At 37.0% G+C, this 15027-nt stretch overlaps 1 protein-coding gene across 1 annotated transcript; it reads right to left on the minus strand.

Annotated features, from left to right (window-relative positions):
- Window positions 1-1947: 1947 nt before the first annotated feature.
- LOC144450985 (molybdenum cofactor biosynthesis protein 1-like) lies at window positions 1948-14492 on the minus strand. The gene is made up of 10 exons (XM_078141747.1): window positions 14377-14492; window positions 12020-12143; window positions 10245-10412; window positions 9252-9413; window positions 7770-7903; window positions 5699-5851; window positions 5343-5453; window positions 4694-4814; window positions 3930-3977; window positions 1948-3330 (listed from the first exon to the last, which is right to left on the minus strand). Exons 1-10 carry the CDS (start codon window positions 14455-14457, stop codon window positions 2633-2635), a joined length of 1800 nt encoding a protein of 599 aa, XP_077997873.1. The 5' UTR covers window positions 14458-14492; the 3' UTR covers window positions 1948-2632.
- Between the last annotated feature and the right edge of the window lie 535 nt (window positions 14493-15027).

The raw sequence follows: 15027 nt of genomic DNA on the forward strand, positions 1-15027 counted from the left end.
ATCTTGTTTAGTAAAATACAGATTGTCAATGATAGTGGTTGTTTTGAAGACAGTCTAGGATTGTTTTAGAGAGAAATCGACCGGGTGTTAAATTAAAGATTATCTTTGCATGATCACACGGCTGTACTTTCTCATAGACTTTACACGCTATGATATAATACTAAAACCATAATGATGTGTCAGTCCAGTTTGCAATGATTGATAGGTCACTCGAGTTCTGTCAAGAGAGGGCGCTGTCCTGCATGTACCCCCAGGTGTGGAAGATGTGCTGAACACGGAGTGCAAATATTTGTTGGAGCTGATTCGTAATGCACAGAAATTCATTCCCTGATGAAAGTAGTTACTCTAGAAGTAAACATTTTTTTTTTTGGGGGGGGGGGGATGGTAAGTGTTTATCGAAAGTACCCTATACATTTAGATTTTAGATCAATTTCTGTTATTCACTCATACAAATCTGTAAATACCATTACACATCAGACATTTTCAGTTTTTGATTTATTGTTTTTATTGTACTAAAACTAATCTTCCCCTAGTCTTCATTCCCAGGCTAGTGACTATGTCTTCCTAATTTTCAGGTGCATAAAGTGAGTCTTGAGTGGTACACCTGTGAGGGGGTGAAGTTTACCAATTGTGGTAAAGCTGTGAGGGGGTGAAGTCTGCTGGTGGCGGTACATAATGATACCCCTACAAAGCAAAGAACAGAGCATCAATGCCTTTAATGTCAATGTCCTTGCCCCATAGTTTAATTGTCAGAGAGAGAAACATTTGATAATTTCTAGGAATCTAGGAAGTCCAAATAAAAATACTCTTGTCCATGTAAGTCAATAATTTATGAATTACATCTACTCGTACTTGACAACAAATTAGTTGAAAAGTTAAAAGAAAATTTACAACTCTTACATATGAATGCCTTACACAGGTTATAACACACTAGTCGTCCTACTTCCAGATGACATAAGTCAGGACTAGATTCTGACAATGTCCCTTTCCTTCTCTGTCCTGCAAAGAGCCAGGCATGAAACCTTGGCTTGCTAGAAACGTCAGTAACTGAAGAATTAAAATGCCCATGAGTCCAATACCAATTAAAGACACAGCAATGAAACTACCTAACATCTACTAATACAATCAACTGATCATACCGCCACTTAGTGGTGAGCTGTAACTATGGAATTTGTCATTCTGATGAGGGTTGTTGACCAAGACAAATGCTCAATGATAAAAAATAACTTTGAACTGCATGTGCGTTATAACCAGTGTAAATAATTTGATATACCAAGCTGACGAGCATTTTCGGTCTTAAATATAAAGTCTTAACTACAATTCCATTTTTATACATATTTAATTGATATCGACGAACCCATTATTTTCCCCGTGCAAACATTACCCTGTATTGCACTGTATATAAAAACATTCTAACCCAAATATCTATAATTTCTGAATTGGATTTGAATAAAAAAACTATTTCATCATCATCATAATTAGTAAACAGCCATAAAATCATGTAATATGAAATACACAATCTACTAACAAAATTTTTTTAAAAGTGGCAAGTTCTATACTTCCTGAAATGCTATTTTGTGAGTGTATGTACAAATCCATTTCACAATGTCTGAAGTCTTTATCTACTATATGTCTCAAGGTGAGGAACTATATGCATGAGTGTCCTAATCTGCTTTATTGCAATGTATATATACAGTTTTAATACCCTGATTAATCCAGTCAATAAAAGTAGAACTATGGTAATTAGATCCATTACATCAAAACAACGTGTTGTTTACTGCTTTGTCAATTTCACCACACTCTAAATATAAATTCTCTAATTCACATATTCCAATACTTGTGCGTATATTTCATCAGTGTGTCCGCTAAACCCAATTTGGTGTGTTATACTGGTATTCCCGATGGATAGCCCATTTTTTGCAATGTACAAAAGTGTGATGTTCCTCTTTCCCTTGGCTTTGTTGTGACTCACAAGAAAACCAAATTTTTTACCAGCAACAAAAAATATCATTTACAAGAAATAAAGAAACACTGGTAATGACATAATCATATCAATTTCAATAAAGGCTATTGTAATTCTGCATTCCTCATCTGATGAGGTATTTAACATGATGAACATTGGTATCTCAAAACATCTCAAAACACAAATCAATATTTCTATTCACAGTAGTCATGGATACAGTTACTATGGCAACTTAATAATAATGATCCTGAAAATTTGAAATCTAAGGCCAAAGAATTAGAAAGTCAGCCTTTGAGAATACAGGGGACATGGGCCAATATGGACATGATTTTTATCTAAATTTAAATACTTACATAAAAATGGATCAATATACAATCTCTGCAAAGCATTGCCATAACATTGACAGGTTTATATGAATTTTCTCTATAATTCTGATGTCAATAGCAAATTTCTGGGTATACCCAAATATTACAACATCAGTCCTATATTTGGTTTGCCCTGCTGTTTTGCTGTAGATCTCATGGTTAATAATTGTTAATTAATAATCAGTAAGTACAATAATGTAATGTCATTCTTCATACAAATAAAAATAACACAGAAAAAAACCTATTCTGATTTGGCAATGTCCCCTTTAAATAAATCCAAGTCACAAGAAGTGTTCCAGTTTTCCTATCCTTTCCTATAAAATTCTCCTCTTTGTCCACCCGTCTTGCTGACTAATTTGATATCTGAAATAATCATATCTTGAGTGACTGCTTTGCACATATCATATATGGTTAATGCTGCCACACTGACTGCAGTCAGGGCTTCCATTTCTACACCTGTCATTCCACACGTCTTCACGGTTGCTGTGATAATGATACTGTGTCTCTCATCACACAACTGTGTATTCACTTCTACTTTAGTAATGGGAATGTTATGACACAATGGTATCAAACTACTGGTATTTTTGGCAGCCATGATGCCAGCGAGTTGAGCCACGTTCAGTACGTCACCCTTTTTCATCTTGTTGTCTTGAACTAATTGGAAGACGTCAACACCAAGGAAAATCTCCCCAGTTGCCATGGCAACCCTAGTGGTTGTCGGTTTGTGACTAACGTCCACCATTTTGGCTTTACCAGTTTCATCAGTGTGTGTTAATTTGTGGTGGTTACCATGATGACCATCGTGTTGTTTGGTGCAGTAATGTCGACGTCCATCCACTGACTGTAGTGGCAATAGATTTATGATTGGCGTGAGGGATCTCATATTAGACAATTTATATCCAATGTTTCTTGATTCATATTCCATGATAGACTTTCCATTAAACGTTTCAAAATATGATAGCTTTAGTGACTGTTTGGTTCCTATGGGTAAATATTCATCATCTGAAAAAAACAACCATCAAGTATTTAAAAAAGTCAATATTGATGTGTTATCATATTACCTTAGAGTGAACCTATTGTTCAAAATTATCTTAGAATTCATGGTAAGTTTATCAGATCATACCATTCTACTCTCACCTAATGTAGTTCTGGCTATTATCAAGTAACAACCATAACAATTGTACTCTGATATTATTGATAGTTTTATCTGATAACATAATCATATTTACTCTTGCAGCCAGAGACACTGACTTCGTAAACATCAGGATTTTTACACATCAAGTTACAGGGCACATGTATACTCAAGGTGGAATCACAATATTCTGACCATTTTTGGTCAACATAACAGGTTTCCACAAAAAACCTAACATGCAACATAATATATTTTATGTATGTATCCCACCCTCCACCCCCACCCCTTACTGTTCCAACTTAATTTGCAAATGTATGGAAAAGACATTGTGAATGGAGTGAAATAAAAAGATGACACGTTAACATATCCCCCCCCCCTCTAACCTATTCCCATTCGAGCATTGGCATACAGTGCCATAAAAATTGACACACAATGAGAAATACGTACTCAGAGGAAGATGTTCACCCACCAATAAGAATCATTGGTCTGTTCTTCATCTTGGAGATGTTCAGCATTCCTGTAAAGAAAATGTACAAAATAATAATTCCTGTTATGGAAATGTACAAAATAACAATTCCTGTTATGGAAATGTACAAAATAACAATTCCTGTTATGGAAATGTACAAAATAACAATTCCTGTCATGGAAATGTACAAAATAACAATTCCTGTCATGGAAATGTACAAAATGACAATTCCTGTTATGGAAATGTACAAAATAACAATTCCTGTTATGGAAATGTACAAAATAACAATTCCTGTCATGGAAATGTACAAAATAACAATTCCTGTCATGGAAATGTACAAAATAACAATTCCTGTTATGGAAATATACAAAATAACAATTCCTGTCATGGAAATGTACAAAATAACAATTCCTGTCATGGAAATGTACAAAATAACAATTCCTGTCATGGAAATGTACAAAATAACAATTCCTGTTATGGAAATATACAAAATAACAATTCCTGTCATGAAAATGTACAAAATAACAATTCCTGTTATGGAAATATACAAAATAACAATTCCTGTTATGGAAATATACAAAATAACAATTCCTGTTATGGAAATGTACAAAATAACAATTCCTGTCATGGAAATGTACAAAATAACAATTCCTGTTATGGAAATGTACAAAATAACAATTCCTGTTATGGAAATCTTTTTAAAGACATTAGTTGACAAAACTGAAGTTTTAGTGTATTTATTTCAAACTATAATAACAAACATGTACCTGCATGTTGCTTCTTCTTTCTACCAACTGCAGAACCAATAATTTCAAGTAGTTCCTCATCTGACATACCAGATCTGACGGCATCTCTCAACGATACCTCTGCATTACCAAATAAACACACCTGGAATAAAATAAACAGAAGTCTATTAGCCAATCACAAAATTAAAAATAGCACCAAATGGTGTTGTCCACAACTGATGTTGAAATCCAAGCTATTTTATACAAAAAAATCTGCCAAGAAGATTCAAAGTTTTGCAATTCATCATAATTTCAATGTTTTCCTACCAATGACATTTGTTGTTATTGAATTTCTTGTATACTTCATCACAATTCATATAAAGGTAATTTTTTATTTGTAATGTATTTTATTTCAAATCAAACCCAAATCTCACCAATCATGAAATCAAATTTGTCCAGTTAATTCACTGTACCTGTAAGAAGCATTTAACTTAACAATTCTAGAAGGTCAAAATAGAACAAGAAGATCAACTCATTCTCATTAACACCCATAGTAATGGCCGTGTAGTGAGTGCAGTGGAAGTCATGGTGATGACTACGATATCTCCTGATTGTAAATTTTTAAGATACCCCCCAGGTGGTTAAATTCTATTTTAGGGTAGCAAGAATTGTGAGAGTGCTAAAAACTGACCTTCAAGTTACCATCAGCTGTGATTCGCAGTCTATTACAGGATCCACAGAAATTCTGACTCATTGAAGTGATGAAGCCAAACTGACCAGCAAACCCAGGAATTCTGTACGCCTGCACAAAACAAGTTAACAAGTAAATGACTTTGGAAATCATTCAAAGCGAGGGACATGCTAGATGTTCACTAAGAGAAAGATATTTTATCAACCTTATTTTCATGATACCCCCTCCACACAGACACAGACACAGACACAGACACACACACACACACACACACACACACACACACACACACACACACACACACACACACACACACACACACACCACTATGTTATTGGAAAATAGACAGCACTAACCTTTGATGTGTCATTTGGCCTATCTGACAACCTTTCTATGTCTGGCCATCTCTCTTTAATACTATCAACCATTTCTTGATAAGGCACCATTTTCCTAAAGTTCCATTTATTTCCATCAAAAGGCATGTATTCGATAAAACGAACATCAATAGGCTGGAGAAAGAGGTGAATTTGTTTTCATGACATAAGACAGGACAAGGGTTTTGTTGTGCCTAGTAAGTCTTATATGAGATTTAAGTGCATTATTACAATTTATATCCTATGAGAATGGGGGGGGGGGGGTTTAAGTTGCCCTCCTCATATTGGGCATATGAATTCCTTATTCAAAGGAATATGATAATTATTATCATCATACACCCAGTATATCTTCAAACGTACCTCAATGGAGAATGCACACATCCAACCCATACAATAATTTTCCATATCACACTCTGGCATACTTTGCCCAAATATGGCAAGTGCCACACTCATTCATATCTGTTCACTTAGTGATTTGGCTTTGATTTCTTTCTCCATATATTTATATTTTTGAACATTAAATAATGTTTCATTATTCAGTTCCATGGTTATGTGATTCAAATTCCCCATGCCACTACATAGGGTGTATGTGATTCAAATTCCCCATGCCACTACATAGGGTTTACGTGATTCAAATTCCCCATGCCACTACATAGGGTTTATGTGATTCAAATTCCCCATGCCACTACATAGGGTTTATGTGATTCAAATTCCCCATGCCACTACATAGGGTTTACGTGATTCAAATTCCCCATGCCACTACATAGGGTTTATGTGATTCAAATTCCCCATGCCACTACATAGGGTTTATGTGATTCAAATTCCCCATGCCACTACATAGGGTTTATGTGATTCAAATTCCCCATGCCACTAAATAGGGTTTATGTGATTCAAATTCCCCATGCCACTACATAGGGTTTATGTGATTCAAATTCCCCATGCCACTACATAGGGTTTATGTGATTCAAATTCCCCATGCCACTACATAGGGTTTACGTGATTCAAATTCCCCATGCCACTACATAGGGTTTATGTGATTCAAATTCCCCATGCCACTAAATAGGGTTTATGTGATTCAAATTCCCCATGCCACTACATAGGGTTTATGTGATTCAAATTCCCCATGCCACTACATAGGGTTTATGTGATTCAAATTCCCCATGCCACTACATAGGGTGTATGTGATTCAAATTCCCCATGCCACTACATAGGGTTTATGTGATTCAAATTCCCCATGCCACTACATAGGGTTTATGTGATTCAAATTCCCCATGCCACTACATAGGGTGTATGTGATTCAAATTCCCCATGCCACTACATAGGGTTTACGTGATTCAAATTCCCCATGCCACTACATAGGGTTTATGTGATTCAAATTCCCCATGCCACTACATAGGGTGTATGTGATTCAAATTCCCCATGCCACTACATAGGGTTTACGTGATTCAAATTCCCCATGCCACTACATAGGGTTTATGTGATTCAAATTCCCCATGCCACTACATAGGGTTTATGTGATTCAAATTCCCCATGCCACTACATAGGGTTTATGTGATTCAAATTCCCCATGCCACTACATAGGGTTTATGTGATTCAAATTCCCCATGCCACTACATAGGGTTTATGTGATTCAAATTCCCCATGCCACTACATAGGGTTTATGTGATTCAAATTCCCCATGCCACTACATAGGGTGTATGTGATTCAAATTCCCCATGCCACTACATAGGGTTTACGTGATTCAAATTCCCCATGCCACTACATAGGGTTTATGTGATTCAAATTCCCCATGCCACTACATAGGGTTTATGTGATTCAAATTCCCCATGCCACTACATAGGGTTTATGTGATTCAAATTCCCCATGCCACTACATAGGGTTTATGTGATTCAAATTCCCCATGCCACTACATAGGGTTTATGTGGTTCTGTGATTCAAATTTCCCATGCCACTACATAGGGTTTATGAAAATAAACATCCCCACAAACATTCTCATCACATTTAGTGCAAAGTCCCAATATGTGAACCCCCCCCCCTCTAAATATACACATACCTTGTTCTCAGTGAGTTGTACAAAATCATTGATTTCTTCTTCATTAATGCCCCTAATCACAACACAGTTGACTTTGACAGGATTAAATCCCATGTGTACAGCAGTATCTATACTTTGCATAACTCTCTGCCAACCTGCAAAATTATTTGAAATAAAGAGGGGTAAAATTAGATAACACATTACATCCAGGTTTTGTGGTCCTCAGCATTTAAAGGCCACTCAGGATTATAATTTAAATCTAGGTCTGAGAAGTAGTTGTTTGGCAGAGCTATTGGAAAAGTTGGTCAAGAACAAAAGAAAATTCACTGATAATATCATAACACTAATGTGAAAACTTGGGATTGGAACATAGCCTTTTAGTATGTGGAAGAGAAAACTAAACTATTGCAGTCTACAAGAACCAAATCATGGTTTTATGTCAAACATCTTACTGCACACCAAGCTTTCATCGGTGACAAAGACCCCCTCCCCCACCCCCCCAACAAACAAACAAAACAAAACAAAGAAGAAGAAAAATTATTTGTGTGTGAATAAATGATGAAATGGATTTATTTATTTATTTAGTTATTTTATCCAAAACATCAATGTCAAGATCAAAGATCAAGATACTAGCAGAAAAATTATATGATACAGGGCCCGGGGCCAAGTGGGGCTAAAAAGTGTTCAGATACACAATCCATAAATTATATTGATGAGAAAACCGTGAGATCGGTGAATTTTATTTCATAAATTATAATATTCAAAGTCAAACCACAATGGTTCCACACTTGGAAGCCATGGTGAAACTAGCAACCGGGCAATGGATCAGTCTCTTGAACACAGATATACAAGGTAGTTACAGGGAGAGTACACTGAAAGTAGTTACTACGGGAGTACACTCAAAGATTTGTTACCGTGGACACACCATTCATGCCATTACTATCAACACGAGAGGGGGGGGGGAGACACTCCACTCATGTTAGCCATGGCATGATTGGAGGAACCTCATTGATTTCTACTCATGCTGAGCCACAGCATAATTGGAGGGAATTCTACACTCTACACTGAAAAGTTTGTCACTGTGGACACTCCACTGATGTCATGGCTTTCAGCATGAGTGGAGTGCCCTCCAATCATGTCATGGCTAACATGAGTGGAGTGCCCTCCAATCATGCCATGGCTAACATGAGTGGAGTGCCCTCCAATCATGCCATGGCTAACATGAGTGGAGTGCCCTCCAATCATGCCATTACTTTCAACATGAGTGGAGTGCCCTCCAATCATGCCATTACTTTCAACATGAGTGGAGTTCCCTCCAATTATGCCATTACTTTCAACATCAGTGGCATGCCCTCCAAGCATGCCATGGCTAACATGAGTGGAGTGCCCACAATGACAAATCTTTCAAGTCTACATCTATGGGGATGAGATTGGAATAAATACCACATATTCTATATCATAGTTTAGATTTAAAGTAATCAAATTAATGTGAAGACCACTAACCTTTTCTTCTTGTAATAAATTCAAACTTAGCAGGAATTAACGTATCTAAACTTATGTTCAGTAGATTTAGACCAGCTGCTTTTAGTTTTGGCAGTTTCCTTGGTAACACAATACCATTGGTTGTCAAGGCTAGAGTATCTAAACCAAGCTTACCCAACTCCTCTAGATTTGAAAACAAGATAAGAAATATAACGTTACATTGCAGATATTAAATAATACAATGTAGTGCCAATGGCATTGTGCATAACTGATGCTGAAATACAAGACATTATTATAAGAGGGTGTTCCTTTTAGCAACGTGTAGATCTGCCAACTAGTTTTGAAGATTTGATTTTTGACCAAAACTCAGAAATACAATAATTTGCATAATCTTTTCATCAACAGTTGTGTACACTGCACCCCATTCCACTGCCCGAAGCATCTGTCATTAAGGCTTGCACTTTTATTGTCTTGTTTGTTGATACTCTTCCATTCCATGATGATTTTAGGCTCACTATCATGCCACCTATGCAGATCTTTAATTGTACGATTATCTGATAATATGTCCTGCCACAATGTCAGGGAATTAGTGAAGAAGAAATCAAAGATTTTGTACAACTCACTAAGAACAAGATAAGTGTATATTTTGGGAGTTCACAGTTGGCCTTTCGGCTAGGACCAGGCCTGAGTGAAGGATTAATAAACAAGTTTGAATAGTTTGGTCCAGGCTAGGCTTGGACAGATTATCATCCCATTATGACGATGTAGTTGATAGTTGGACCAAAGACCATCTCAGACCAAAGTTACCAGTATGAACATACTTTGACCACTAAAATGGAACAGTAGTCATTTTACACTTGATATGACTACAGTAAAAGTAGTGTGACCAATCCCTGTACTTGGGTGTTACAGGTAAGGTTGTATTATGGGGGGTACTTAGATATTGATTTGGTTTCTATCGGTTATTTGAATAAAGAAAGACTATACTATTTATGGCTGATATTTTTCACTTACCCACAATCTCTATTGCATCTCTTCTCACCAGTGGTTCTCCTCCTGTTAATCTGATTTTATCAATACCTTCATGGACAAACAATTTAGCAATTTTGATGATTTCCTCTGTTGAAAGCAGTCGTTGTTTTGGCGTTAGATCCACTCCATCCTCTGGCATACAATATTGACCTGTAAGTAACAAAATGCTCCAAAGTTTACTTTATATCTATAACTATAAACGGTACAGACCTTTGATTCTATATTTAGAGCAATTCAGATTAGGTTTAGGATTCAAATTCAGATGTGAAAACAGGCTTCTCTATATTGAAATGCCCAGCCAATAGCCAATAGCCATAAAGTTGAATACTGTGCTACTTATGGCTAGCTACTTTTTAAATATGTACTGTCAGGCAAGTAAAGATTCCTGGATAAGTACAATATTTGTATTTTCATGATCAACTTTTTGAAGCCATCAAGCGCTATATAAGAAACCAACATTATTATTATTAACATTATTATTTACAGCAAGCCCCCATCAAAAGTATGAACCATTGCACTCACATAGGACTTTGTTGTACATAATGCCTGTTTGAAGTGAATGCCTGGGGAGGGGAGAGAGAGAATTCAATTCAATTCAATTCAAAAACTTTATTGTCCATTAAATTAAAAACATATAATGGAAAATTTCCTTCTGGCATTTCAGAAATCCCAATACGAATAAAAACGCTATCACAGACAACATACAACCAGACAGACAAATGTACAACAATACTATGTAGGTCTATGGAAATATATACAGTACTAAAATCCAAACACAGTTATTACAAATCAATGAATCCACAGTTTAAAATAGAAATAGCAGATGGGATAAAAGACTTTTTGTAGCAATTTTTCCTTGCGAGGGGAACTTTGAATGCCTGGGGAGAGGAGAGGAGAGGAGAGGAGAGGAGAGAGAGAGAGAGAGAGAGAGAGAGAGAGAGAGAGAGAGAGAGAGAGAGAGAGAGAGAGAGAGAGAGAGAGAGAGAGAGAGAGAGAGAGAGAGAGAGAGAGAGAGAGAGAGAGAGAGAGAGAGAGAGAGAGAGAGAGAGAGAGAGAGAGAGAGAGAGAGAGAGAGGGAGGGAGAGAGAAGGGAGGGAGAGAGAGGGAAGGAGAGGGAGAGAAAGAGAGTGAGAGTGAGGGGGGGGGGGAGCGACGCAATGTATCTTACAGTCTATCCATACATGTAAACATATAGTATAAATGCTATAAGGTTATACCATGGATGTATTTAGTCTCCCCTAATACATCCATGGTTATACTAAATGGGTAATTAAAAACCATTCAAAGGTACTCTAAAAAGAGTCTGTGAGGATTTTCTAAATCTGAAATCCTCAGAGTTTATGGCCTATGGTAGGGAGGAGGGGAGACACCCCACGGCACCCCACCCCACCCCACACCACCATCTGTGCTGCAGCTGATTGGCCCCCTTTGGCTAATTTGTCCTGCTACTTCTAAATTTAGAGAAATTAAACCCCGTGAAAAACGTCCTGAACAAAAGAGAGGTTCTATGTAATCCTTACGGCTCCTTTGATAAAGTAAAACTAATGTGACAACCTGTGATTGAATCCCTAGCCTTTTAATATATACAAAAATAAGAACTACTGAAAAATAATTGCAGTAAATAGTGCTTTACTTCTGACCATGAAAATATTATGGAACTATCTTGGTATGGTGTGGTATGATATGCTATTTGTGGGCAGGAAATATGAAAAGTTACCATGTATTCAATAATTACAACAATGAAACAATTGCCTTACATCTCAGGTTACATTTTTCGGTTAAAGATATTCGTAAATAATTGTGTCTTCTTCCAAAGGAATCGGTTAAAAATGCAGAAAACGGCAAAATTTCTTCTCCTTTAAGAAATCTTCTTTTTGATTGCTGTTGGGGAAAAAAATGCAATGATAAAAATGGTTAAACATTTAAATGATATATTTGTCAACTAAATTATCGATAGGCATTTATTTATTGTTTACATAATATTGGTTGTGCACCGAATAATCAAAGCGTTCTTACTACAATGTATAGTCTTTTTGCAAACCATCTTTTCAGATTGTATTATATTAGCACATCCTAAAATACTTACCCTGATTGGCTGCCATCAATGAATTACAAGTAATACTCTACACTGCTTCCAATTGTAATGATCATGACATGGCACATACTGTACATTTTGTGATATTCCAACATCACCTTTTCAGTGATGGCCCATTTTTGCTTCTGAAACTGTTTACATGTAAACATCATGTTTGAAGCATCAACTCCAAAGTTCATTTTGGAGTGGGGGTAGTCATGTTGGAAAACAGTAGTTGACATGGATAGTTATTTAGCCAAACTCTATGGTTGGTCAATTTTGTGCTTTATATATAATGACAGTTTTGTAGTTGTACCATTTGGAGGTGTTAAACCATAGACATTGGAGAAAGGGGGACTGCAAACTGCAGAATTTCCTTTTGAAGCAATGTACGTAGGTTGGAATGCATTTTTCGTATACCTAGGCATTGACTATGATTTATTCAAATTTAACACAGGTCAAACTGGTAGACCATATTTGACTTCCTGTCTATGGTTAAACCATGTGCCATTGAAATATATAATTCAATGCATATACAATGCTGGGGAGGGGGCCCGACAAAGAGTTAAAAAGAAGTGTTGATTACAAAAGATGCTACAGTAAAAACTCATGAATTATTCAAGATGTACTTCCTGTGACATAGTTAATAATACAGACATGTTCTCACATGACTTGTAGCATGGAAGTAGAACCCCTACTTCCATGCTTGTAGCATAGACAATAGAGAGGGACTAGTCTAGCTGCCAGACTCGTGACTATAATCCCTAATCTGTTTATGTATGCCTAGCGGTGCAACTGCGAGAAGAGAGGGACTTGTCCTGAAGTCCTTGACTTGACCATGGATGTATTAGTGAGATCTTACTAATACATCCATGACTTGACTGACTGGGCAGAAATCATTGAATAGTTGTTTGTAACTCTGATCCATTGTTTCTATATAACTGAGCAACTACATATAACAAAGAATACAGCTTTTGTATGAACATTTTGATATATACATTATTTTTGGGAAAAGACAAATTTCCACAGAATTTGCTTCAAATCACAAAGAAGAGGACTGAATAGAGTTGCAGCTGGAACTCTTGGAGTATCATGTCAGTATTAATATTTACAAAATCCTCTTGAGATATCTAAAACTATTGGCTTGAGAAATCATCTGGAAACTGAAAGGATAAATTTTAAGATATGTGGAAAGTGAGACATCTACATGTACATGTGCAGTATACAACCTTGGGCAGAGGTATTGTGCTATGTCAGTGATGAATAAAATTCCCAGTAGTCTTATTTGAATTTTTAAATTTCATCTCAGCTACCATGCATGTCTCCCCTTATACCTCCATGATGAAACAAATAGTACACACTGAATGCAGATGACAGAAATATGGATTATGCTAGGCAGTAGAAAGGAAAACAGGAAATGCATGGAGACGTCTTGCTTTACTGAAAACACAATCTAAAGTTATTTCCATTTTCCTATATCTGTGTATTCAGAATAGGTGGGCATATATACATGATATATGATGACAAAGTAGAAACTGTATCACCAACGAACTCTACTATATACGGTGGGCCGAGGTGGTATCACTGAATGGGCCGAGTTAGCACGATCGAAGCGTGTTGCTGATTCAGTGATTGGTCAGTAAAGCTTCCCCTCACCCCTAACAATCATATGGGCCGAGTTGGGATGGATGCGATGGGCAGAGTTGGACCTACCCCATATCACCCTGTCTATGTCCTTCGTTCTTGACGACTGGGTAGGAACATGATGGTTGTATTTGGGGAGATCCTGAATAGTAATACACCCACTGTATAAGGACACAATAGTAATCTATCTCATAGATCTCAATAATAAATCCATGGGTCGTCGTCGTTTTAAAACAAGCCTCACAACGGCGGCACTTTAACTAGAAAATACGTACAGATATTACTACTACTAGTGCTAGTGAGAATGCCATGGGTACATGGGTAGGAAAATGAATATGATATGAATTATGATCACACACTGGTAAATTTACTGTCTGTAAGCAGGACTATACTTACACCTGGCGTAGGTTGAATTTCAGCAAATGGGAGGGTCGACACACATCTCACATCTGTCCATTTGTTGATACCGTTTAACATGTATTTCAAGGTTACTCCTCTACTGAAAGTATGTCCCAGGTGTGTCATGGTGTCACCAAATGCTAGGCTTGCGTACGACACGACGAAGAGTCATCGAAATTAGAGTCAACAACACATGGTACCCGTGCTCCCGTGATTTCAAACTTCTTTAAAACTGAACTGGTCAAAATATTCGGTGACAAAATAGCAGTATCATAGGAGCTCCAGTCTGCAAAATGTTGGTTGAGCGGTCTGCAACCGTCTGGTAACCTGTAAATGTACTTTGGAAGATTGTGTGATATGACCTTGGCTAGATCGAGGCAGGTTACATATTGACGTGACCTAACTCGGCACCTAACGCATGCACCTAGTACCTCACCACAGTCTTTAGTTGTCTTTATGATGACCTAACCCAGTTTATGCGTCCCGATCCCTGACCTATGGACCTAACGCGTCACGCGTTACTCAGCCCAATGAATCACGCCCTCGGCGGCCACATTATTATTTTGTATATGCTTAGGACATGTATAAACTATAAGGAGCGATATCTCTGAGCGATGTATACATGTCGAGGACAAAGAAAACAATGCA

This window comes from Glandiceps talaboti, chromosome 2, assembly GCF_964340395.1.
Source record: "Glandiceps talaboti chromosome 2, keGlaTala1.1, whole genome shotgun sequence".
Classification (NCBI taxonomy): domain Eukaryota; kingdom Metazoa; phylum Hemichordata; class Enteropneusta; family Spengelidae; genus Glandiceps; species Glandiceps talaboti.

Bases quoted from the DNA above. Each gene is read 5' to 3' on its own strand.
- LOC144450985 (XM_078141747.1), bottom strand. From the start codon at position 14,457: ATGTTAAACGGTATCAACAAATGGACAGATGTGAGATGTGTGTCGACC. The intron at 12,144-14,376 runs GTAAGTATAGTC...TTTCCCCAACAG, and splicing joins AAATTCAACCTACGCCAGGT to CAATCAAAAAGAAGATTTCT. The intron at 5,852-7,769 runs GTATGTGTATAT...CTCTTTCTCCAG, and splicing joins TACAACTCACTGAGAACAAG to CCTATTGATGTTCGTTTTAT.